Source organism: Phacochoerus africanus, chromosome 6 (assembly GCF_016906955.1).
Source record: "Phacochoerus africanus isolate WHEZ1 chromosome 6, ROS_Pafr_v1, whole genome shotgun sequence".
NCBI lineage: Eukaryota > Metazoa > Chordata > Mammalia > Artiodactyla > Suidae > Phacochoerus > Phacochoerus africanus.
In genome coordinates, this window is record NC_062549.1 from 130,733,273 (window position 1) to 130,759,381 (window position 26,109).

General features: G+C 52.2%; 1 protein-coding gene and 1 long non-coding RNA gene across 2 annotated transcripts in view; both read left to right on the forward strand.

Annotated features, from left to right (window-relative positions):
* ZNHIT6 (zinc finger HIT-type containing 6) overlaps positions 1 to 9,345 on the forward strand; it is a 107,899-nt gene extending 98,554 nt beyond the window's left edge. Inside the window, exon 10 of the mRNA XM_047785412.1 lies at positions 8,099 to 9,345. Within this exon, the coding sequence (XP_047641368.1) occupies positions 8,099 to 8,165 (67 nt within the window). The 3' untranslated portion in view covers positions 8,166 to 9,345. The remainder of the gene's footprint in view (positions 1 to 8,098) is intronic.
* On the forward strand, positions 406 to 1,788 carry LOC125130054 (uncharacterized). Its single transcript, XR_007135630.1, has 3 exons — positions 406 to 489; positions 712 to 881; positions 1,037 to 1,788. It is a non-coding gene; the product is annotated as an uncharacterized LOC125130054 (long non-coding RNA).
* Positions 9,346 to 26,109: the final 16,764 nt, after the last annotated feature.

Consider the following 26,109-nt stretch of genomic DNA (forward strand, 5'->3'; position numbering starts at 1 on the left):
GGTGGGCGGGGGTGGTGGGCGGGGAGGTGGAGGGGACCGTTCCTGGCTTCTGTTGTGGCGTCTTTTCTATTTGACTTCATGGTTGTAAGTATTTCCAGATGGTGAATCAGACACCAGACGTAACAATATTTCCATATTTGGGTATAGCAGTAGCCTGCGTTTTTAACATTTTTCTGCCTCTGTTATCCAACCACAAAGCATTCTTGACAGCTTCAAATGTTGTTAAATATAGACTTAACTTCTGTTCCCAGAGCAGGAAATTCTTTGGAATTCCTTGTTTTTCACACAATCTGTCTATCATAATTGAAAATAAAATCGCAGTGGATGATCCAACTGGCTCCTGCATGCACCTTGCTCCTTTATTGAAGTTCGGGGCGGGGGGGGGGGGGGGGGGGGGGGGGTGCTCGAAGAGATTCAGTCTGCCGCACAGAATTCAAACACAACCATTCCAGAGATTCCTTTGAAAATCAGATTAAAGTTCTAACAAGTGTGCGTGGATCCGTTCTGGGGACTCCACCTGGGGGCTCCTGGAGAGATGCTTTGCCCCAGAGGAGAAGTTACAGCACCTCACCCGCAGCTGCCCTTTACAGCAGGGTGTGCTGTGCTGTGCTGTGCTGTGCGAGGGGGTGGGAAGGGGGACCAAACAGGGCCAGGAGGTGGGGGAGCGGGAGAGACGGGCGAAACCTATGCGCGAAGCCTTCCATATCCTAGGTCCCAGCTCGCCGGCTGGGAGACGGCAGCATCAGGCTAGAGGCACCGCCGCTCCTCGCCCTGCTGGGGCCAGAAACCCCAGCCATGCCGTCGCCTTCTGGCCTCCTCCGCTGAGAGCGGCAGATCGGGTCCCGCTGACAGATCGGAGGGTAAAAGTGCAAACGTCGCGGGTAAGTGTCTTCGGGCCCCAATTCTGCAGGGCTCTGGGCTCTCTCGCCTCCGTCCCTCCCTCCCTCCCTCCGCCGCTGCCCAGGAGGGAAGAACAGGCAGCCTTGTTTCCTTGGGCTGTAAAAAAGCCACTGAGAAGGCGCTGCTTGTCTTTCAGCTCCTGGCGTTGGGCTGAGCGACGGGAACGTCTCTTGCCGCTGCTGCCAGGGAATTTTGGGTCACCAAAAGAAGGGCTCACTGTCTGGCGGGAACTGAGAAGAATCATCACCCTAAATCTGGCCACTCCGGTTTCCTCGTCCTGGGCCAGGGCTTCTCCGACTTGGGCCCGCATCAGAACCACCGGGAGGGCTGGGTGAAGGACCGACCGCCCCCCCCCCGCCCCCCGCGGCCTCACTCCACGATTTCTTGCGAGTTGCTTTTCCAAGAAGCCCCGAGGTGATGCTGAGGCTGCTGGGGCCCGGGAGCCCCCCCCCCGCCCCGAGAACTGCTGCCTTGAACGGCGCGCCTGCCCGTCCCTGCGTTTGTCCCCAGAGCCAGGTCCTCGGCGCTCTCCCCGCTCCACTTTTCACAGTCGCCTTGAGGGACAGAAGGAGTTACCGTGACCGCGAAAGGCCGTCGGGGGTCTCCCCAGCCCACCGCGAGCGACCGCAGGGACAGCCAGAGGGCGGGCCGGGGGGGAAAGGCCGAGGCTGGCGCCCGCGACCCCCGCGGGGACGGCGACCCGGGTCCGCGCCGCGGGGAGCGGGGGGAGGGCCGAGCGCGGGCGCGCGCGCGGAGTCGCCGCGGGGCCGCGGGGCCAGGACGTTTCCAGCCCCGGCCCATATTTGGAGAAAGGCTTTCAGGGCTCCGTCATCCAGCTCCGGGGGCCGGCGGCCGCCACCGGGAGCGGGCCGGGCCACCGCGCGGCCGCCGGGGCTGGGAGGCGCGGGCGTCGGGCGCGCGCGGGGCGGGCGCGCGCGGGGCGAGCGCGGCCCACGGCCCCGCCCGCGCCGCGTGGGAGGCTGGCGCGCAGGGCGCCGGCCGATGCTGTCACTTTTCCCGTCCCCCCGCGCTGACTCGTCCTCCCGCGGGGCAGAGGCACGCCCGGGCGCGGGGGCGTGGCCGTGCGGCCTGGGGGGCCTTGGGGGCCAAGTCCCCCAGGGCCCGGGTCTCTGGGCCCTGGAACGGGGACAGGCGGGAGCTCGCTCTCGGCTTCCCTTGGTCCCAGCAGCCCTTCCTCTGCCTCTTTCGTGGGGCTCGTGGGGCGGACCGCTCCGCTCTCCAGACCTTGGCGCCTTCGTTGGTGAGCGGGGAAAGGAGACAGCAGGTGGTAAAACTGGAGCCGTCCGTTTCAGGGCTGCGCTTCCTGCCCTTCTCTCTAAGGGTGACAGAAGCCAGCGCCTCTGTGGCGCGCGCTCGCCGGGTGTCAGGCACCGTTGGGAGGGCCGGCTCCTCGCTGACTCCCTTGACGCCTGGGCCCCACCGAGGTAGATCCTCTCGTTAACACTGCTTCTCATCTCGACGAAGACATGGGGGTGCAGAGGGTGAACGTCTAACCAAAGGACACCTGCCGAGCAGGTGGCAGAGCTGGACCCACGCGTCTGGCCCCCAGAAAGCCTTGCCCTTGACAGCAGTGCCTACTCTTGCTTTAGGCACTCGGGCCTGTCCCTTCTTCTGGAACTTAACTTTTATTTAGCTCTATCACAACTTACCCAGATATTCCAAGATAAATGCATCAGATAGAAAAGTAGTTGATAATGTAACTGAAGCTGTGCGAGCCTCTAAGATTTGCCCAGTGTACTGGCTCTTGGAGAGGAGAGGGGAAGGAGTGCCCCGTTTTGACAGCAAAAAGCCCTATGGCAAATGAGTTTACATAGCGGACTTTTCTGCACCTTGGCAGGTGCTGGGGAAGATGTCTAGGCCTTTGGGGTCCTTCCGACACCTTAGGAACCACATTGAACAGGCAGTCCCTGCTCTGGAGTAAGACCTGGCCTGGTTAGAACTGCGTTGTCACTGAGGTGGTTTTCGGTGTCATTTATTTGATAGTTCATCAGTCTGAGTGTCTCTCATGGAGCCAATTTCCTTTTGTTTTTGTTCAACTCTATGTTAGAAATACAATTACCTATGTGTCTGAGGACAAATGGTTTATTCTCTCTGAAGCTCAGATTTATTCAGAGCTCGTGATATGCCATGGCACCACGGCAGGCGCTGGTGACATAAAGAGGACGTTACCATTGACCTACCCTCGAGGGGCGCTACTGGCTCTTGCTGAAGTGGACGCAATGGAACCCGTGCACACTTCCGAGCTTGGGGCGCGAGGATGGAAGTGGGATGAACAAGAGAAAAGATGCTTGAAGCAGAGCGAACCGAGCCTTGACCGGGCAGATGAGGACCCAGCTAGCGAGGCCAGACTGTAGAATTCCTTTGGAGAAGTGGCGAGAGAGGTCAGCTGGGGTCGCCTGCAGATGGCCTTGCCCATGGCACGGGACTCTGTCTACAGCGTCCACTTGAGGTTTTGCCTGGGTTTCCTCATCTATAAGGTAACAGGGCTGGGCCCTGAAAGGCTCACAAAATGCCATTCCAAGGCTTACTGCCAGCTGACACCGGCCCCAGCCTGGGATGGCGGGGATTCTGGGGGGAGGGCTGAATAGTTGGTACGTGAAGAAGGGGGTCCCTCGTTCCCTCATTTTTAAAGAGGTACCAGGCATCCAGAATTTTATGTGAAATCTCTCGATTCTTAAAATGTTAGTAATGAATTGAGGTAATGTTAAAATACCACCTAGGTTAATCCTGGGAAAAGCAAAGACGACAGATTCTGGGGTCGCCGGTTGTGATCTTCAGACTGAACGTCTCTAGGAGCTCGTCCTGCCGCGGCCTCCTGTAACTCCCAGCCTCTCGTGAAACCTTAAAGAACTACATACTCCTCAGGCTGCATTGAATTCTTAGGTCGACTAGACTTTCGTTGGTTTAAGAATCAGGGCTGTCCCTTGACTCGGTTGTAAAAGAGTTTACACTTTATCCACAAAATTGGAATGCGTCATGGAGCGTGTTTTTCTTCTCTCCACTTTGCACACAACTCGGACACCACGCGGTCTCCCCTGAATTTATGCTGAAAGCAGCAGGCATGGCCTTGGCAAACAGCAGGCATGCTTGTTTGTGACAACACCGGAACATGTCCAAGGAGGGGCTGGAGGGCCCCTCCCCCACGCCGCCCTGCCCTCTGCCTTCCAGACATGTTTGAGCAACACGAAATATATTAATTATCAGTCACTATCAAATGTGTTGGCTCCAGAGTCAAGGGTGAAGAATTAACCTTCACTTCTTGTGTGTTTTGTTTCCAGAGATGACCTGTCCCTCCATTGCCCACGTAAACCCCACGGAGCACACTCAGAGTTTAGAAGGGAGCTGATCTGGGCGGGCGGAGGAGCAGACCCGTGGACCCGGCCCAGAGACCGAGGCCGTGGTTGGTGCCAGCGCTTTGCAGGACCGAGGACTAGGCATAATAAGGGTTCTGGCAGTTGGGCTGATTGTGTCAGAGAAGACATGAGACGCTTCATGCTCAGCAGGATGCCGGGTACCTAGTAAATACTTAATAAGTTACAATTACGGCCACTGTGGGCACTGCCATTACCTTTACTTTACAACAACTAGCATGCCATGAGCTGGACTTTTTCCCTAGTGAGTATTTTCTGTTCTTTAGACTTGATGAATTCTAGTTCTAGAGTCATTTGATGGTGCATAGATGACGTGCTTTATAAGAAACACCCAGCCCCGTATCCTGGCTTTTGCACTGGGGCCCCAGCAAACATCCACGAAAGCAGTCAGATCCTTGTCTATGGTGGAATGACAGCTTTGCCAGCAAAGCCAGGTGAGATTTTGCCTTGGTTTCCTCGTTTGTAAGATAGAGGGTTGTCCCAATCAGGGGTCAAGCTCTCAACTGCCCCAGGGATCTCCCAGATACAGACACCCCGCCTGAGGATTAATGCCCGCTGACACTTGGCCTCAGGCTTTGGGGCCCATGGGCATGGCCATAGCTATGGGGCCTGAGTTTTCCTACCAGAGTCTAGCCAGTTCGATACCAAGACAGACTGATAGATAGATGACAGATAGACCGACAGATGACAGATGGACAGACAGATAGATGCTAGACTGACAGATGATGATAAATAGACTGATAGAAAGACAGACAGATGAACAGATGCTAGAGTTAGTGATCCCACCAGTTTAGAAAGAAGCTTTGTAGGGCGAGTGATTTTTCCCCGTTTAAAGACAAACAAGCAGAAAGGTAGAGCAGAGCGTCTGTCTCCAAGGGCCATTCTCTCCAGGGAGGAGGCGGCATTACCCTCTGTGAATCCGCCTCAACTTCAAGTCCAGGCCCTTGCTCCTCCTTCCTGACTTCCCTTTAACAGCCCACGGTGGGTTTGCACTGACGTATTTTGTAAATGTGAGCTTATTTGCGTTCTCAGCCCTGTGGATCCCACTTTCCTCCCGAGAGTCTGTAAGGAGTGAGGTCACGAATGCAAGGGTTCCTCCTGGGCCTTTGCCCCAGCCTGTTCCCGTTTCCCCTGAAGGGAAAGAGGTGTGTCCGAGCAGAGGAGGAGCTTGGAGGTAGGGAGATAGCGCCCTGCCTGAGTCACCACCAGCCCCTCGACTGGGTCACCTGAGGCAGCCGCTGCTGCCAGCCACGCCCCAGGCACCCTCACAGCGGAGGTGCTCAGCAGGGAGCCCTTCAGGCACCACGGGGCACCCCCGTGTAAACGTGTGCAGGTGTCCCCGAGCCTTGGATATGGGCGTGGCTGAGGTGCCCAAGGTTATGGCAAAAATAAAAAGCATCTGAGCAATTTGAGGCTAGTCCCAGGCTTTCTTTTTTTTTTGCCATTTTTTGTCCCCGCTCCTTTGATCAGGTTTTCACGTTCAAAGAAGAGTTGTTTTTAAACAGTAAATTATTTTTTGTAGTTGTGTCTAACTTTTTAAACATCAAGATATAATTGGCATGACGTTGCACGTAACACTTAAAAGTGTGCAACATGTGCCTCGACATCTGTGCGTGTTGGGAGTGGTCACCACAGTGGGTCCAGTTCACACCCGCCGTGGCACATCGTCACGGTTTTGGGTTTTCTTGGAGAGGAGCTCCCTCCAGGCCTCTGAGCCCCTTGCAAATATGCAGGACGGTTTCATTAACTGCAGTCACCACGCTACACCTTATGGCCCCAGGATGTGTTTATGCTCTGACTGCAAGTTTGCACGTTTGATCCCTACTCAGTCAATTCAAAGACAACATGTGTTCAGGGCTTGAACTTCCTGAGGCTCTGGGAAATGCTGCTGGGGGAGTGATAGGGTCCAGTTCAGTCCTGTAAATGTGACATGAATGACAGGCCTCAGGCGGGGTGGTGCGGAGAGGATTGAGACCTAGACGTTGCCACTGCGGAAGAGGTCTGGATGCTCAGACAGAGAACGCGACAGAGTGATCTGGGTTTTAGGCACAGTGCAGCCATCTGGCTATGGATACACAGGGGAGAGATGTCTAACTGTGAGTCCTGCCCTTTCAAGCTGTGAGGTCTTGTTCAGGTTGTATGTCTTGGGGCTGGGTTGGGTCTTGGGGGGTGTGGGTCTTGGTGGTGGGTGTATATCTTGGTGGGTGGGACGAGTCAGGCCCAGCTGCACACAGGCACTGACACGTGTTCCCCTTGAAGCTGGCGACTGCAGAACACCTGAGCATCTTCATGAGATGACAGAAAAGACCTGAACATGAGCAACTTCGGGTGAGCCTGTGAAGATGCAGTGATGACAGACGGGCCAACCCTTTGGCTTTTGCTGGAAATTGTCACCATGGATGCTTTTTTCTGCAGGGAGAGGGAAGGGCACTGACCTGAGCCAAATACCTAAAGGTCATCTCACCCCCTGGTGAAGAAAATCCTCTAGGACGAGCCTTTGAACATCTTTCTAAGCTTAGGAAGTTGGGGTTCAGAGCAGTTACACAACTTGCCCCATATCTGACCGTTGGAATGGGACCAAACAGGGTTCCAAGCCAGGCGCGTCTGACGGCAGAGCAGGTGCCCTGTCTGCACTGCCTGACTTCCCGAGTCCCCACTCTTAGAAGTGTTTGCTCTTTTTCCATTGTCTTTTATTGTTACTGCTTTGCCTGTAAGGGGCCAGCCCTTGGCCTTTTCGTAGTGCTTTCATACCCATCGATGCCGAAGTCCCGCCATCTAACAGGAGGTGCGATGGAGGCGAATGGCAGCGTTACTGTCATCATCGCCCGCAGAGCAGAGGCGTGGGGACACCAGGCCTGCACTGAGCTCTTCCTTGCCGGGCCTCGTGTAGGATGGCTTAGAGATGTGTGCTCTCTCGTTTCTAGGGTCAGGTAACAGGTTCCACAGGTTGTGGCGTTTAACTGGAAAAAGTGAAGGAAGTATGATTTGGGGATTTCATGTTTCAAAGACAGAGTGAAGTGCACTCCCAGCTGCGCTGAAGTCATGCCGAGTCTCTGTGAAGGCAAAGTGCTAACAAAAGAAAAGAGGAAAAGCGAAACACTCCCGAGGAAGGCAGAGACCGGGAAGGCCGTTAGGGGCTGTGTGTGCGTGTGCTGGGGCATGTGCTGTGTCTGCGTGTGTGTGTGTGTGTGTGTGTGTGTGTGTGTGTGTGGCTGTGCACATGTGCTGTGTGTGCGCATGCGCGTGCTGAGGGCATGGATGGAATGAGAGGATCGCAGTGAGCAGGGACACCCCTGTGGAGTCGTGATCTCGCCCTGTGAGCTCAGCTCGTCCTCCGCTTTCTCTGCTCTGGGCTTGTACTTTCGAGCCCTGACTCTGCTCTTTGGAACAGAGAAGCCCTCAAGTCACAGTCTAAGAAAGGTGGCCAGCAGGGGCCACCTTCCTACTGGGCCATCCAGCAAACGCTGCTTTCAGGGCCCTGCAGTCCACACAAAAACTGGGCCTCAAAGAGGGAGGAGATGAGGGTGGGTCTGGGGTCCACCCAGGAAAGACTGAAGTGACATCGACTGAGAATTGAGACAATTTTCACTTGAAGTCGCCTCTCCACTTCTCAGTCATTAGCCATCCGGAACGGAATGCAGCTAACTTAGCACCTGCTGGAAAGTTGTATAACATGCACCACATCCTAGGGCTGGGGCATCCAGGTTTTGATCCTCTGTAAACACCTCTGAGTTCAGGCTGGGGTCACTCCACAGGAACTGAGAACAGAGCCACGTCATAAGTCACTGTCCTCTGCTTTCTTCCAGAACACCCCAGGAGAAGGATGGGCAGACTGCTTCAGATAACACCCCGTCCCACCCGAATGCTCACTGAAGGCTGGAAACAAGTCCTTTGAAAAAATGTCTAAAAATGGCACTGAACTCAGGAAGGAGATAATAAGTCTCTGTTGTTTGGTTTCGACTTGGATCTGCAGGCTTGTTTTGCTTTCTATTGAGTCTGGAGGCTGTATCCCTTTGGGGGTTATCTGTAACCCCTTCTGTTTCTAGGGCTTCTCGCTTGCCTTTTAAAGGACGTTTATCAAGTGATGGCAGGGTGGAGGGTTTAGGGATGGCAAGGTGAGTGAGAGGTGGTCCCTGACTTTGAGGACAGCTGGGTGCAGAATGGTAAGGACGCGGGTGAATAATGTGTGTGCCCAGATGCCGTCTAACGAACACGGGGTGCTGTGTGAACACGGCTCCGGACTGGAGGTGAAGTCTTCCCATCACCCTGGCTGCGATTACTCTAGGACGTTCCAAGGCTTGTTCTGCAAAGCTTCAAAGAACAGGCTGTGTTCTTCTCTGCTCGGCCTTAAAGGCCTACGGGTAGGACATGGTGCGGGTGCTGTGAGCCTTGAGGGTCCTCTGGCAGACCCCGCTTCACCACGCGCCGCATGGTTCGTTTGAATGCCTTTCCGCGTGCTTGGTAAGCATCCCGGGCTCCCTGAGGTTTGTCCGTGGGCCCCTGGGCCGCGCATGCTAACAACCAGTCGATGTGCGAACTGTATTCCGGGTCTCACCTGGAAGGCTGCACGATGGATTCCTGGACTTCTGTTAGGCGGCTGTAAAGACGAGCCCTGTCCCCAGAACCCTTTTCCCGGCGGAGGCCCACGCCGGAAGTGGGCGGGAGCGGCGGCCGGAAGTGGGCGGGAGCAGAGGCCGGAAGTGGGCGGGAGCGGCCGCCCTGTTGGGCGCGAGGGCCGCGCTGCCGGGTTCCGGGTTCCGGGTTCCGGGTGGTTGGGGAGCGTTTACAGGATTGTTTAATTGGGCTCCGCCGCTGTTTGTGGTGGGTCAGCTGAGGTTATGTTTCTTTTGTTTACTTTAGGTTCGGTTTTCTCTTACTTGTCAAGGTTCTGACCCTGGAAGTGAAGGTCCCTGATCGAAGATCTTTTTCCTTCTATTATGTGCATTTGGTGCTATAGCTTTTCCTGCAGATGTTCCAACTGTATCCCACACGTTTTGACATTTAGTGCTTTTATTTTCAGTTATTTCAAAGAGCTTTCTAGTTCTCCGGGGCGGGGGGGGCGGGGGGGCCACACCTGCGGCACATGGAGGCTCCCGGGCTGGGGGCACACTGGAGCTGCAGCTGCCGGCCTCCACCGCAGCCCCGCCGGGTTTGAGCCGCATCTGGGACCCGCGCCGCGCCTGCTGCAACCAGGGGCCCCAGGCTCTCCTCACGGAGGCAGAGTGCGGTCCTTGACCCGCTAAGCCACGTGGGGACTCCTCATTTCCTTCTTTATTTCTTTCTGACCCGGGGGGTTATTTAGTGTGTTATTTAGGATCCAAATATTTGGATATTTTCCGGTCATCATTCTGTTACTTATTTCTAGTTTGATTTCATTGTGGTCAGAAATAAACTATTTGATTCTTTTTCAAATGTCTCCCACTTCTCATTATATTTACATTTTCCTTTAAATACTTGTACATAGTTATAGTAGCTGTTTCACTGTTGTTATCTTCTATGGGCGTTATCCCTGTAATTTCTAGGTTTGTTTCTATTACTTTTTCTCCAGATTCTGGATCACAGTTGCCTGTTTCTTGGAATGTCTAATAATTTTTTATTGGAAGCTGAGTATTACAGATTGTTGAGTGGCTGGATTTGTTTTCCTTCTTTAAATAGCATGAGGCTTTGTTTTGGCCAGTGGTTAAGTTACATGGGGATCAGCTTGACCCATTCAAGGCCTTACACTTTCCTAGGGCAAGTCTAGACTAGCCTAACTCAGGAGACAGTCCAGGCTTATTACTAAGTTGTGACTCTGCGGTCCATATTGAATGGCTGAGGTCTCTCTATCCTCCTAGTCAAAGCCAGATGTCAGGAATGCAATTTAAAGAAGATGGTCGGTAATGGCTTCTTCCTTTTTTTTTTTTTTTAATGGCCACAACCCATGGCATACAGAAGTTCTTGGGCCTGGGATCGAACCCGAGTCTCCAAAGTGGATTTTTAACCCACTGTGCCACTGCGGGAACTCCAGCAATGATTTTTGAGAAGGGTGAGGCCTTACTCTTTGCTTTTGCCTTTCATTACTGGAGCAGTGGGGATGAATTTTTTGAATAATATTGATCTATAGTGCCAAACTGCTTTCTAGAAAGGCTATAACATTTTCTACTTGTGCCAGTGATTTAGGAGAGTGCTTGCTTCACAGTATCTTTGCCAGTACTGAGTTTATGTTGAATAAAGTATAGTTTAAGGAGTTCCTGTTATGGCTCAGCTGAAACAAATCCAACTAGGAACCATGAGGTTGCAGGTTCCATCCCTGGCCTTGCTCAGTAGGTTAAGGATCTGGTGTTGCTATGGCTGTGGTGCAGGCTGGTGGCTACAGCACTGATTTGACCCTTATATATATATTGTTTAGGCTCTTGAAAAGGATATCATGAAGCCATTAGAATCATGTTTTCTGAAAAGTATTTAATGCCTTAAGGGAAAAACTCTTAAAACAATGTTAATTGAATGAAGGACAAAAAATTCTGTACACATCAAGATATCACTTTAATATAAAGATCATATATCCATCCATTCATTCATTATTAATAGCATTTATCTGTGGGTAGTGGGATTACAGGTGATTTTTATATCCTCATTATTTTCTTTTTAGTATAACTTTAAAATATGAGACAGGTGATGAGTGTATAGTAAAGAAAGGACTTTACTCAGAACATGGAAATACCCAAGACAGGAAAATTCAGGGAGTTCCCATTGTGGCTCAGTGGAAATGAACCCGACTAGTATCTATGAGGATGCAGGTTTGATCCCTGGCCTTACTCAGTGGGTTAAGGATCCGGCGTTGTTGTGAACTGTGGTGTGGTGTAGGTTACAGACAAGGCTCGGATCTGGCGTTCCTATGGCTGTGGTGTAGGCTGACAGCTACAACTCTGATTTGATCCCTAGCCTGGGAATTTCTTTATGCCATGTGTGGCCCTAAAAAAAAAAAAAAAAAAGAGAGAGAGAGAGAGAAAGAAAAAGAAAAATCCACAGACAGGGACTTCCCCCAGCTCGAAGGGAAGAGACATTTTTCAATCTTTGTGTTCATGGAAGACCCTCTAAGGGTGGCACTGTCTGGGCATCAGAAGTCCTGATGGCACCTCCTATCTGTTTGGGAACTTGTCCAAGTTGCGTAACTAACTGGTCAACCCATTTTCCATGGACGGGAAGCAACGACCTGCCTCAAACTGATGTATTTGTTTTGACTCATTTGAACCAAATGCACTTTCCTTGGTTTTCACATTACACTGTAACACTGAGGGTGTTAGTTTTGCTGTAATAAGAGATCACAGATGGGCAACTTAAATGACAGAAATTTATTTTCTTACAGTTATGGGGGCTAAAAGTCCAAGATCAGTGTGTTGGCAGGGCTGACTTCTAAGGTGTCTTCCCATGGCTTGCAGATGGCATGGGTCCCGGTGTGCACACGTGCATGTGGTCCATTTCTCCTCGGGAAGACACCAGCAGGCTGGGTGACTGTAGTTGGACTACCCCAAAGACCTCATTTTAACTTCAGTACCTCTTTGAGACAGTGTTTCTAAATACAGTCACATGAGGAAGGACTGGGCTTAGGACGTCAACCCATGGATTTTGAGGGATACAACTCAGGCCACAATAGTGAGTAAGTTTAGCCCTTCCTTCAAATTCTTCGTGGATACAGCAGAGGCAGAAGACCCATTTCTTCACTCTGTGAGCATCAAGCCTGCATCCCCAAGTGCCTGATGTTGAGTGTGGCTCTCACTTAAGGGCACTTTGGCCTGAGACGAGGCACCTGTCACCTCTCTACACTTCCGTATCCTCACCTCTGAAACGGGGACGTTACAGGCACCTGTCTCATGGGTTCATTGAAGGCATTCAGTGATTTAATTTATGCAGATCTTGTGGAGCAGTGCTTGTCACAGAGCCGTGTTCAATAAAGTTTAGCTGTTGTTGTCTCAAACGGTCTCATTCATGCGGCCATCTAGTTAACACCGTCTTGACACAGAGAGTACAGTGTGAACACAGAGATGCCTTCTTCACAGAGGAGGGATTTCTTCCCCCCTGGACCTATGTGTCGTTCTTATGTTTGACACAAGGGGACTTCTGTTTTCCTTTTTAAGATTCTATGTAGAAATGCTTTGCGAAGGGACGCTGAGCAGTTGAAGGGCTTTGATCTCTTTGCTCTTCCCTCATGACAGGCGCGGATTCTCATACGGTGTGTAGATTTAGGGAGAGGTCAAGGCTGAAGAAAATTAAAGTGACAAGTCCTCAGCTTATGGTTGTCCCTCTTTTCTCGCCCCTTCAACAATACACACACCCACACTTGTACCCCTTTATCTGTGCTGGACACATTTTCAAAACCCACATGCCCAGACTGTCCCCCTGGAGAATGCTGTCTGGTGTGGTTGCCGTGATCTGCCACGTTCAGCGGTCCTAGAATGCGTCGCCAACTAAAAATAGGGGTGATGTATGTGTCCTCTGCACGCCAGCTCCTCACCCTCATGTAGGAACATGTGCTTTGGGGCCTTTTTCAAGCAAAGGCTTGTGCTGACCGACCTCATCCATTAATCCTAGCCGTAGTAATACTTCGGGAAGGAGTAGGATCCCAAAATAACCACCAGGAGACGCGTGTCATGAAAGGTCATGGCAACGGGGCAAAGGATGTTGGCAGACGAGCTCTAAAAATAGGGAGCAAGAGATCAAAGAACCAGCAGCACGGGGGCACCTTTTTTGGCTTTGGTTCACAAGGAGGGGTGGCGTCCCCAGCCCGCTCCTGCTCCTGCTCCACCTGCCAGCACCCCAGGCCGACCTCGGGGGTGGGAGGACGGGAGCACATTCTTCTGACCTGAGTGCTGACTGCCTTTACATCACCGGGTGACAGGTGTATGGATACGACATGCTTAAAACGTGTCAAGGAAACGGCATTTTGGAGAACGTTACCCTACTGCCATGGTCCTGATATTACAGGGAAGAGCAAACATTTCTGAGCAAGAATATTTAACTTCAGCTTTCTTTTGGACCAGATCTTTAGGTTTTACCAGCCGAAGTTGACGTGTCGTTGTCTCCTGACCTGGTGCCCCATGACTGAGTGTTTGCAAGGCTCAGGACCGAATTTTAGATGCACGCACAACAGACGGGTCCCCCAGGTTCAGCCCTGCCAGACCCCAGCAGCCCCTCAGTATGTTCTCTGGGCGTGAGGCATCTGGCAACAGTGGAAGGAACTGATATTTTCCAGGTGATATAGCCAATGTTCTCTATCATTAAGTAGAGCTTTGATGATAATGAGGCAGGCAGACTAAGACATTAAAAACACAGACCTCTTGAATGAATTTGGGAAGATGTGTGTGTGTGTGTGTGTGTGTGTGTGTGTGTGGAAGGGGGAGTGTTTTCTAATCCCACAAACTAGAGAATAAGGAACCCTGAGATGAATCCCATCATCTCTCTCAAAATCGGTTTCCTCAGCAGTAAAATAAGCTTCCTGACACCTGCTCCGAGACGATAAATGTACGGAAGCGCTTGCAGACCCACCATGCAGGGCCATACCGGCGGGCGTTCCTCTTAAATCACGCGGTTGTTCAAGAACTAGTTTACGCGACCCAGTGGAATCCACCCTTCCCTCTTCGAAAAGGCCTCCTCGCATTCCTTCCAAGACGACTGACTTCCCTGCCAAGTGTGAGGTCTGGTGCCAGGCACCCAGAAGCACCCAAACGTGAGTCATTCCCTGCGCTCAGGGACCAAGGAGGCAGGGAAACCTCTGGGGGACGCGCGGACGGCGCAGTTGGGGGTCCGCCCACATTTAAAAGGGGCGTTGGCAGCCCTTCTTCCATCCCGTGGCACGAACGTGTTGGCCATAGCCAGCATCGTGTGTTCTTGGTCAAGGACACGGAGACGCACCCGTGAGATGAGGGTGTCTCGACTGCAGAAGGTCCGTGTGGTCCCGCGGTGACAGGTGGTGGCCGACAGCCCTCGCTGAGGGGTCAGTCTGCATCAGGCTCCCCGCAGCCAAACGGACTCGGAAACGGTCGACTCCGTCTGGCCCTAAAGCCAGGTTCTTCCGTAGCCTGGATCCATGAGAAGCAGCCCTTTGGTTGAACATTTTCCTCGCAGTACAGTTAACAACTCTCTGACTTTATTCTAAAAAGAGACACAAATGCAGATTCTCCAGGACACTGGGAATCCTGAGGTCTATGTGAGGGAAATATGTAGCTATAATCCTGAAAATGATACAATGTGTTGGCAACTGAATGAAAATACGATATTTGACTGCTAAGAATTTTAGCCATTTGAAGATCACAACAAAATCTTGACTCTTGTAAAAATTTAGCTTAAGGAGCTCCTGCTGTGGCATAGTGGGTTAAGAATCCAACTGTCACAGCTTGGGAGTTCCCTGGTAGCCCAGCAGGTTAAGATGCCAGCATCATCCCTGCTGTGGTTGGGGTTGCTGCTGTGGCTTGGGTTTGGTCCCTGGCCCAAGAACTTCCACATGCCACGGGGTGTGGCCAAAAAGCACTTCACTGAATAAGAGTATGAGGATCTTCTGAAAGTACAGGACATTATTCTGATCTCTTCTCCCAGTAGAAGAAAGCAGTTTCAGAGGTCAGAAATCTCAGAATTTCCTTGGCATTCCTGCCGTGGCACAGTGGTTCAAGAATCTGACCGTGAGAAAAAGAATGTGTGTGTGTGTACCCTTTGCTGTACAGCAGAAATTGACAGAACATTGTAAATCAACTATAATGGAAAAATTAAAATCTTAAAAAAAAAAATCTGATCATAGCGGCTTGGGTCACTTTGGAGGGGTAGGTTCCATCCCCAGCCTCCAGCAGCGGGTTAAAGGATCCAGCCTGGCCGCAGCTGCAGTGCACATCCCGGCTGTGGCTCGGAGCCAAGCCCTGGCCCTGGAACTTCCTTGTGCTACAGGTGGGCCATTACAAAAAGACAAGACAAGACATCTCCTAATCTCCTTTTCAGGAAAATAGTGAGACACTGTATATGGGTCTTGAGTCAGCCTCTCTTTCAGACCAGACCTAGTTTAAACCGGTATGGGAGAGCTTGGATGTGGCCCTGAGGAAGAAGAAGCTATTGTGAGCTCAGAAAGGAGGAATGTTTCATTCGGTGCTGAGAATAATGGTTGAAAACAATGTGAGAGCCCTGCGGGTGCGAACACTTAGCTAATGAGCTCCGCAGTGTGGTGAGACGAGAAACGCAGAGGCTGTGAGCAACAGGTGGAAGCTTCTCCTGAAGGTGCTGATGGGAGGCGCAGAAGCCGGGGTCCCCTCCGGAGGGCGAGGCGACAAGCGCAGGCAGAACCTCAGAGAGGCCAGCGGGCAGCGAGCACTCTGACCAAAAGGCCTCGGAGCAGCGGGAGTCCAGATCTGCATGACGGAGCCGCAGGTGCCCACTGCCTCTCGGCAAACACTCCGCCAGTATTCCCCCTGACTTCCCAGCGCCTTCTGTTCACACAGCAGGATTTATCGAGCCTCTGGTCTCTGCCATCCGCCAGGCACAAAGCATCCTTTCCTTCCTCCGACTTCCGATTGTGCTTCTGTAAAGCGCGACAAAGCTCCCCAGGCCTGTGAGGCGCGCCGCGCAGGTCGCATCAGCAGCCTGGCCTCTGCGGGGAGCCTGGGGTCCCCAGGGCTTCTGGCTGCAAGTTCCCAGCTAAAGATTCAAGTCACTCGCTGCTTCTCACTAAGCACCTTAAACCGTTTCGGGAGATCCCAGAAGTTTTTGTTTGGAATTGGCCGGTGATGGTAGCTCTTTCAGAAGACTGATTGGCTTTGGGAGGAAAAGGCGGGTCGGGGTTCATTCATTCCCTGCCTTTTCTGGTATTTGCTGCTGAGAATCAAACTTCTCCAAGAGATAGCAACCCCCCGAGACGGCTGGGTCACTCCAGGGTACTCAGCCGGAAGGTGGCCGGTCAGGGGGTCTAAGGTGATTTTACCCACACATCTGGCACCCTGGTGAGGATGGCTGGAGGTGGGAGCGCAGCTGGAAGCGTCTCCAGAGGACCTACACATGGGGTCTGGGAGGGGACCTCTTTCACGGAGGCAAGCAAGTCCCAAGAGAAGCAGGAGGCTGCGTGGCCTGCACTGACCTCCCCTCCGAGATCCTGCAGCATCCCCTCTGCCACCTTCCGTTGGTCACGAGTGAGCCCTGGGCCAGCCCACATTTGGGGGGAGAATGGGCTTCAGCCCCTGATAGGAGGCCACGTCGTCAAAGATGCTGGGAGGCACAGGTGCCGCCTCTTTGGAGAACGCGACTTCCGCCTGCGCCTCTGTCCCACTCACCTGCTTTTCCAGCGCCTCTAGCTGAGCCTTGTCCAGGAGTCGGTTCCGGCGTCTGCGCGGAAGCCAACCTCCCTCCCTCCCTCCTTCCCTCTCCGTGGTCAAGGTGTCCCCTCCGGCAACTTCCCAGAGACCGACCTAAAAGGTGGCAGAGTGAAGGGGAGCTGGGTTGGAACCAGCGAGACGAGCTGCGTCAGAGAGGAAGGAAGAGTGTTTTCTTTGGAGGCCGCACCTGCGGCAAGTGAAGCCTCTGGGCTGGCAGTTGAGGGGGAGCCCCGTCTGCAACCTACACCACAGCCACGGCAACGCCAGATCCCAACCCACTGAGCCAGGCCAGGGATGGAACCCGAGTCCTCACGGGTACTAGTCGGGCTCATAACCCGCTGAGCCACAGCGGGAACTCCGTGAGGGAATAGTGATGACGAGAAGAATTTGGGGAGGCTTCACTGAGGGGGTGGCCCTTGTGTGGATCTGGACAAGAGGAATTTTAGTAGACTAAGAGTGAGGGAGAAGAGGCGTGGCATTCCTGCAGGAGCAAAAGGACAGCGGTGTAGAAAGAGGCACATTGTCTGAGGGAGGCTACGTCTGCTAAAGTGTCTGAGCTTCAGACTCTACAGCCACTGAGAAGCCAGGTTGTTGGTTTTTTCCTTAATGACTTTTTTTTTTTTTTTTGCCGTTATAGCTGGTTTACAGTGTTCTGTCAGGTTTCTACTGCAAGGTGACATGTGGAGAAGCCAGGTTTTAAAAGCCGTGTTTTAGGAAGATGGCTCCAGCCGAGGTGGCATCCCTTGGAGAAGCAACGTTCGGGGAGAAAAGACGGCTAATCCCCGGGGCGGGGGGCACCGTCTCCTTCTGCCAGGAGAGGAAAGAGGGCTCGTCTCTCTCCTGATGTATGGGAAACCGTCCCAGGGACCCTTTACGCGGAAATGCTGGCGGGAGCTGGGAGGACTCGTCATCCGGCAGAGGACCTTCCTTTAGCCACGTTCGTCCAGAGGCACGTGGGCTGGTCCTGGGGAGGACGCGTCGTCTCCTTGGGATCCACACCCCCACCCCGTGAGCCCGGACCCCAGCAGCGCTTAGTTCCCGTGTCCACCCAGACCCGTGCCCTGGCTAGGAAGGGCTGGGCTCTGCTGTGTCTTGCGTCTCCCCTCAGACGCTGCGTGGCCGCCACAGGCCGGCCCGCCTTCCCTGGCACGCCGTGCCCGGCCTCCCTGCCCTGTCCTTGCACATGACCTTCTCTGCCCAGAGAGCCCTTCTACCCTCTTTCTCCACCAGGCAAGTTCCTCCTCGTCGATCAATCCCCACCCGAAGCGCCACCCGGGGAACTGCCGCCTGCCCATCCGCCGTGACACCTGTCTTTTGCTAGAACAGCTGGCCTACGATGTGCCACGTGCACTTCATGTCGATTGGCTTGACTAGATGGCGCCTCTCAAGCGAAGAGGCCCCTCTTCATCACCTCAGTGTCACTAGCGGGCCTCCCAGGGGTAGGGGGCCGGTGAAGGGCACTCCGGGCAAGGACAGAAGGAGCTTCACTGACTCTCGCTCACGCGGACGTTGCGAAGACTGGACTTTGTTTCCGGCCTAGCAGTTCTGGTCCCCGAATGAGCAGGGGCCGGTATTATTGCGTGTGGAACAGTGGCGTGTACGTCTGCTCGGAACCCACGGGGTGGCTCTTGACACGAGCTTCCCGCAGTCGTCGGGAGAATCCAGGGCGGGACCCCGCAGCCCCGGAGCCGTCGGGCTCTGCTCACAAGCCCCGTTTATTCCCAACAGACAGTCTCCCAGAGGCGTCCCGAGTCTCACACCAGCAACTCTCAACGCCGGCAGTTTCTCGCCTGGTTCCCAAGCGGTGGCACAGCCCGTGTCGCCTGGATTCATCGGTAATATCCTCTCAGCTGAAAGGCTGACACGCATGGGTAGTTTAGGTCATCGCCAACTTCCGTGGTCGCTTTTAAAACCCAAGGTCACACATCCATGAAAGCCTTCCTGACACAGCGTGGCTAATGGCCGGGAACTCGGCTCACACACACACACACGCACACGCACGCACACACGAAGGCCTGAAGATGCTCCGTGCGCAGAGCTCCGCTTGCTTGGGAGACGTCCGTTTGCACAGGGTTTTGGCTCCTGCGTAGACGGGATGTTTGCCCTTTGACCAGGAACCCCCCACGAACTGCTTTAGGGAACCGAGGCAGGGGCACTGCGAGTTGCCGCTGGTGGTGTCTTCACTGCGGCTACAGCAGGTATGTGCCAAGCCTGAGGTTAGGAAGGCCTTAAATGGCAGCTTTTGTCATGACAGCCTTGGGCTATTTGCTGGGCTAATTTAACAACAGACTGTAAAGGTGTGACACTTTGCATCCTTCTGAGTAAAACGTTTTGATTGGATTTGATTCTCTAGTTAGCACCACCCGCCTCTCACTAAATTTTGGTATCAGATGTTGTCACCTCTCAGGTGACGCATATGTGAAAATGGTCATTTTAAAGCTTATACGCCATGAGTAATTCATTCCGACACCAAATAATTCTCCTTCTAGCTGCCCTTTCGAGAAGGCGCTCTCCTGTTCCAGCCAAGGGCTTCGAGGGCTGGAAGCTGAGTGGTGGGTGAGGGGGCGCGAAAGGAGAGGGGACCTCGGACTGGTCGCCACTGGCTTATATCCCGGTGCTGCCACTTATCAACGTGACGGGAACCTCTCAGCCTTGGCTTTTTAGTGGGCAGTCCCTCATCACACATTTGCTGTGGATGAACGGATATGGCCCTTAGAAGACGCCCAGGAAAGATCAGCTTCTGCCCTTTCTTCCCTGACAGGCCAGGAGGGCTCGGGAGCATAGACGAAGCAGAAACTTCCAACTAAAGAGCTCAGGAACAGTGTCAGCCTGGGGCCTGTCCACAATTAGCCTGTGTAAATATGTAAATAGGATTCCATTGCCAGTAATTTGACTGGCAATTTCCCAGGAACACCTTTATTATACCAGGCGTGCCAATTTTGTGATTGTGTAACTACGTTTGTGATCACCATGATTTTAAGGGCTCCTTAACTCTGCAGCCTCTGCAGCATCATAGAAACTTCTGGCGTAGAAGCTAAAGGTCCCGAGTTACGGGTCTGTGGGTTTCAGCGAAGGGAGCCCCAGCTCAGGTGCCAGGGGTCCAACTCCTACCCAGTTGGCCTTCCAAGGAGACGAGAATAAGCCACGCTCCTGAAATCTAGTCCATGCGATGAAATGGGAAATAAGAGATGTAGCTCCTGAGTAGCTTAAAATGAAATATTTTCAGAAGTCTTCTTGTTTTAAAGCTTAGTCAAAGACACGTTCTGTTCTTCTAACTCCTTTGATTCCTAAAGCTCTAGACACTTTTGTAAGTAAAAAATTCGAAGCACAAAGAGGACACCAGAGATGTTTGGCTAGAGTCAGACTTACAGAAAGCAAAAGAGAACAACCCGTGATGATGGAAGCAGAGACCAAAAGATTTTCCAAGTTCTACCATGATCTGATGCAACACGAGAGATGCAGCTGGGCGGTGCGGGCCCCAGACCCAGCAACACGCTGGGAAAATTCTCAGGCCTCACTCCAGGTCTGCTGCAGGAGTAACTCACGGCAGCTCGACAGCCCTTGGTTTAACAAGCCTTCCAGAAGATTCTGACGATGGTAACGTTGGAGAACTGTTCACCTAGAATAGATTTGGAATCAAGAACATAATCTCCAGTGTCCTTGTTATAAAATTTTTATTCCACGCCTGAAGAGAAAAAAAGCAACAGTCTGTATACCTTAGGGTTTACAGTCTGAAACTGTAAGCCTTAGGGTTTTCTGAAAGCCAGTACCGCTATGGAGGGACAATTTTTGGAAGACTCTCAAAAGTCGCTTTTTGTAGCCACCGCATTAATTCAAAGGTGTTTTAACTGCCAAGGTTGGGTTATAACCTACAGATGGTCTGTGGAACTAATTCCGTGAAAATTAGTTTGAGACCCAGGTATTTTTAGGGTACTCTGGGTTACACGGAAGGAAAAAGTTTCCTCGTTGAGAAGTCTTATAAGAAGAGAATATGCTTCATTTTGTGTGATCCATTGCTCTGCCGGACTTCTCAGAACTTTTGGTATGTGCAAGTGTAATCGTGTATTCCCAAAAGAAGATTTTCTCTTCCTTCCTGGTGTTTCTCAAACGTGTTTGACCACGGAAAGCTCTTCCTGTGGAGTATCCTTTATGACCGGAATTCTGCAGACTCTATCTTGGGAAGTGTTGAGCTGAATTACCGAATAATAGAATTTCCGCCTGGGAGCTATTTCTGGAAGTCAGTCAGTTGAATCCCTTGGTTCTAAACACCTGGCTTGCCTAAAGTCAGAGAGCTCATTATTCCAAAGCCACTTGTCACCTCCAGTTTGTGCTGTTCCTAATAACCCCTGGAGCTATGAGAATCTTTGTTAAACGTCCAATTTTCTAGATGAACACCCACCTCCTGAATCTGTATGCAAAGACATCAACAGGGGAAGCGTTTCATACCTGTCAGTCAGGAAGCAGCCTAACAACGGGCGACACCACACACCTTGGAGCCAGGTTCCAGCTCCATAATTTCCTGCCGGTAAAACCAAAGGCTGAGTTAACGCTACGAATCCATTACTTCTGCGCCAAATGGGGGGACGGCTGCACCTTCCTTCTGGCTGCTAGTGAAAGATAAGCAGAATAATCTCCATCACAGTTCCCCCGAGCCACGGTGTAAACGCTCAATAAAGCTTAGCCACGACTTCACTGGGCGAATTAAAAATGCGTGATGGACAAGAAATACTACCATGTCCACAATGCATTTCAAGAATTTGTATTTTATTTATTTATTTTTTTGGTCTTTTTGCCTTATTAGGGCCGCACCCGCGGCATAGGGAGGTTCCCAGGTGAGGGGTCGAATCGGAGCTGTAGCCGCCGGCCTACATCACAGCCACAGCAACACGGGATCCGAGCCTCGTCTGCGACCTACACCACAGCTCAAGGCAACGCCGGATCCTTAACCCGCTGAGCAAGGCCAGGGATCGAACCCGCAACCTCATGGTTCCTAGTCAGATTCATTAACCGCTGAGCCATGACGGGGACTCTGAATTTGTATTTTCTTAAATCAAATAGACTGAACATGCGTTTTGTAGGAAAGAAAAGTATTGTACGTGAGTGCAAGACAGTATTTATTCATGTACAGTGTCTGATATGCAAATCAATTTGCAGATCCTCTGCAACATATGGGGTTTACCAACTGCAGGTCAGGAACCAATGGCCTATGTCAATGCATTTTTGTCTACAAATAGACTGTCTGTTTTAAAAAATATTTACAGGAGGAGACTTCTGCCTTCTTTGCTCCCTTATTTCTGTGTTTGAATTCCCTTGCGGCTGATTTTTTAATGGGTCTCTTTGGGCATGTTCAAAACCCGTTTCCTCTGATCTAATCTCCTGCAGACCTGAACAGCTGGTCACCAGCTTCCTCACAGTCACATTTATTCAGAGTAAATCCTCCTCCTAAAGAAACTGCTCCATCAATCAATTAACGATAGCACGTGCCCAGCATTTGAGGAGACTCTGTGGATAGACAGACAACACTTGACACCTCTTTTATCACTGTAAGGAACTTATAGTGTAGTTAAGGGAACAAATTCATCGTTCGAGAGCATCCATGTGCTACCCTGATGGTACTAGTTGAAAATGATACTTTGTGAAAACGTTCAGAAATGGGCAAAATCAACTTGGGAGAATATTTGCAAAGCAGAAATATTTGCAAGGTTCAAAAGCACTGAATTAAGAATCAGGATTGAGGTTGTAGACCAGGTTTTACAAATACTGTGTGACCTTGGGCTAGATTTTAACTTCTCCAGGTCTCAGTCGTCTTTACCTGTAAAGTGCATGGTTGGACTGGGCTCTGCCGGCTGCTGCTTGAGGTGGACGCCCTCTACCCCCAGGGTGGACCTTCACAGCGAATGCTCTCGCAGGGGTGGGTACAACCGGGGTCCCCGTTTCCGACGAGAACACGGAGGCTCTGCGGGCTTCTGTGATCTGCTCCCACACAGCTCGTAGGTGGCGAGTACCCTGCTCCCACCCAGCTCTCCCCGCTCCCGCTCTCTTCTCTTAACCCTGAGGCCAGTTTTCTCCTTTGAGGGGATGGGAAAGGGTTTGAGCTGGTCCTTCTGAGATGGGTTAGGGCAGAGATGGGGTTACACTGGGGGCCTAACTCGGGTCCTCGGAGCCCATAGTAATTTATAGCGCAGCTCCCTCCCTGAACCCCAGAAAGTCTGTAACATGAGGTCATTTCTGTCCCCAAACACCAGCATTACTATGGCGAGATCAGCTGAGCATGAAGTTAGTTGGTTGCTTTTTCATTAGCTTTTTCTTTTTCAGGCATGTCTTTCTCATTTTTTAAATTCTTTGGTCACTTTAAAATTGCTTTTTTTTTTAAGTTCTGGATTTCTCAAATAAGCTCCCCTGTACATATGCAGAAAGGCGTTTCTCTCAACCTCTTTCTTACACATCATGAGCCAATAAATCATCGCCGGGATAATGTGATGTTTAGACTTTTACATGATGCTTAGAAGGATGGCTGACTTTCATTTGTTTCTGCTCCACCAGCCGTTCAGAACTCTTCTGTCTGTGACTTTTTCTCTCTAATCAGCCTTGTTGCCTTCTGCCCTTGTGTCGTCTGCTCGGATCTGTCTAGAGACGGAAGCGTCTGTGATAGTCACTGTGGGCTTGCTGGGCGCTTGCTTTGTGTCGGGTGCTCTTCCAGGTGTGTTATGTTTCATCTTTACAACCATCCAGAGGTTAGGAACCACTTGCTGCTGTTCCTGCCTCACAAATGCAGACATTGGTACCAATAAGGAAAATGAGATGGAGGAAATTTGTCCAGACCTGCAGAGTCAAGTCAGAGAGTTGGGCACCAAGACCCAAACCCTTAACCTCAAGACTCCATTTGCCCCTCCCTCCCCCCAGGAAAGACGTGGGCCTGTGTGGGAGGATCTGTTCCCTCTGCTTCTCCTTTTTTTAGCTTGAGCTGAGATGGAGTTTATTTGAGTGAAGCAGGAAGATGAATTATTTAGGCTAGAAGCACCTCCGCAGCAAGGGAAGGAAATTGAGAAAGGGCGCGTTCTGGCCATATATTTGCATCTCATATTCTCCTCCTCCCAAAAGGAGGGTTGTTTCCTGACTGATTTTCCTAGTGAAAGAGGTTATTCACAGCTGGGAAAAGCTGCCTCCCCCCCCCCCCCATGAAACGCCACCCCATTTGCAGGACTGGACTGTCCCCGCCACTGCAGTTAATCGTGATGGGAGGGCTAAGAGCTTTGCTGTCATTTCCAACAGATTTTCATAATTGACAGAATGAAAACTGATCCTCACCTTTCAGAAAAAACAATAAGGACTTCGGGAAAATGCCTCCCTCTGGCTTATCAGCGCTGCTGTGTCTTACTGTCATGATTAAAACTCTGTGTCCTTCTCTTTCCCCCTAATAGCAAAAGGCTTTAGATTATTCAGGGAGAGGGTGTCAGGCTGCTGCTTTGCGGTTTCTCTCCGCTGTGCGTGGAGGGTTGTGGCCTCTCTGGCCTCCCTCCCTGCCTGCCTCGGACAGGCTCCTTTTCTGTCCTCTTCTGCGCAGTCACGTTCCAGCCGGGCTTCGCGGCCGCGAACGTGAAGGGCCGCGTTGGGCCGCAGAGGGACGCGCAGCAGTGCTTGAGCGGCCGGGCCAGGGGCCTGTGGACTTTACCCAAGGTATTTGCTGAAAATCCCTCGTACAGTGCCCGGTGGTGCAGCGCCCCTAGCTCTGCTCCGAGCCCCGACTCTGAAATAAACGTGTAGAATTAGCGTGCACGTCTGTGTTGCTCTCTGCGCCAGCGCCGGTGTGGGGGCGGCGGGGGAACCCGCTCTTTGGCAGTTCTGGGGGCTCCTCCAGCGCCAGAGCCCCCAGGGCGAACCCGATCCGCTGCGTAAACAGGAGGTGACGGCGGGGCGGGTCTCGGCGGCCGCGGCGAGGGGGGCAGAATAATTTCCTCGCCCCGCGATTTAGTTGGAGGGGAGGCAAGTCTGATGAGGATACGGCGGCCCGGGTGGTAAAACCACGGGGAGTCTGAGCGAAGGAACTGGGGCAGAATCCGGCCCTCGCTGGCCGATTAGCCCGGCTCACGAAGCTGCTGGGACTAAGCCTGGGACGTGGCTCTGAGGTTCTTTAGAAGGAGAACTTCAAGGGGATTCACGTATCTAGTATCTTTTCCCCGCACCGTCTGAAAGAAAGCAGCGACCCTGAAGCCTTCCTGACCCCAGGGCAGGGCCGCCCGCCTCTGCTGGGTGTGGGTTTGCCGCTGTATTAATCTCGGCTTTTCCCGATGCCCAAACCTGGGTGCCCGCGCCTGCTCCTGGCCCTGCGGGTGTTTCCGGTTCTGCTCTTCTGCCGCGGCGGCACCGCTCTGACATCCAGCCTGTTTGCTCTGCCCAAGTGAACGGGTCTGGAGACGAATGGACCTGCACAGACCTCCGCTGGCTACATCCGTACATGGTGCCCTCGGGAAAGCAGGGGCACATCCGCAAGACGCGAGAGAGAGACGTGGCTGCTGTGAGCAGCATCCTAGGACCAAAGAACGGCAGTGCTGGAACAACCCTCAAGACATCTTGTTTCAGGGAGAGGTCTTAATCGTCTATTTCTCGCGTTTTGCCAGAGCTCTTTAACTTAGTTCTTTCCCTTCGCCAGGGGACACGTGGAGCACGGACTCAAGTCCCGGCTCCACGGTCCAGACACAGGTTCTCTGCTTGTGGCTTGGCCACTGTTTTCTCTCTTCATAATTGTATTCAATTTACAAGATCTACCCTGGTCAATACTATCAGTATTAATATTTCCGTTTTCAGTCCTACTTTTACAGATAAAATCCATCAAGATATTCAAATACTTTCTTAAATGCATCCTCTTTTTAATTGAAGCATAGTTGATTTACGATATACTGTGTCCTTTCAGGTGTGCAGCACAGTGATCCAGGTTTGGTTTTTTTTTTTTTTTTTTGGCAGATTATATTCCATTGTGGGTTCTTAATAAGATATCAGGTATTAGTCCCTGTGCCACACAGTAAATCTTATGTAGAGTATGATCTCTCTCGTGGGAAGATGGCACCGTCCTGCCCGGAGTAACTCCACCCCCTCTGCCCATCTTCTCCATGACCAAGTTAAGCCCAACGTTCCTTCTCTCTTTAGCGTTCTCTCAACCTGCCCAAACGATTCCAGAAATGACCAGATACCAGCGTGCACACAGCTGTGTGTGTTTGCTTGCAGTGATCGACTTTCTGGCATCGGTCAATGGCCCAGAAGCACAGGAATGGACGGAAGGCTGTGCTGGAGGTGGTTGCCTGGGCCTGTGTGTGTTATCAGCAGCTCTGCCCCACTCTGGCCTGGGAGACGTCTGTCACCGGGGAGACCCCAGGGGATCCTTTGCATGCCATAGTTGTCGCCTTCCTCAGAACCACAGAATGTTTGAATGCTTGTTGTTTTGTTGTTGTTGTCTTTAAGGTTCACATGTGTTAGACATGTATACATATAGTTGTGAC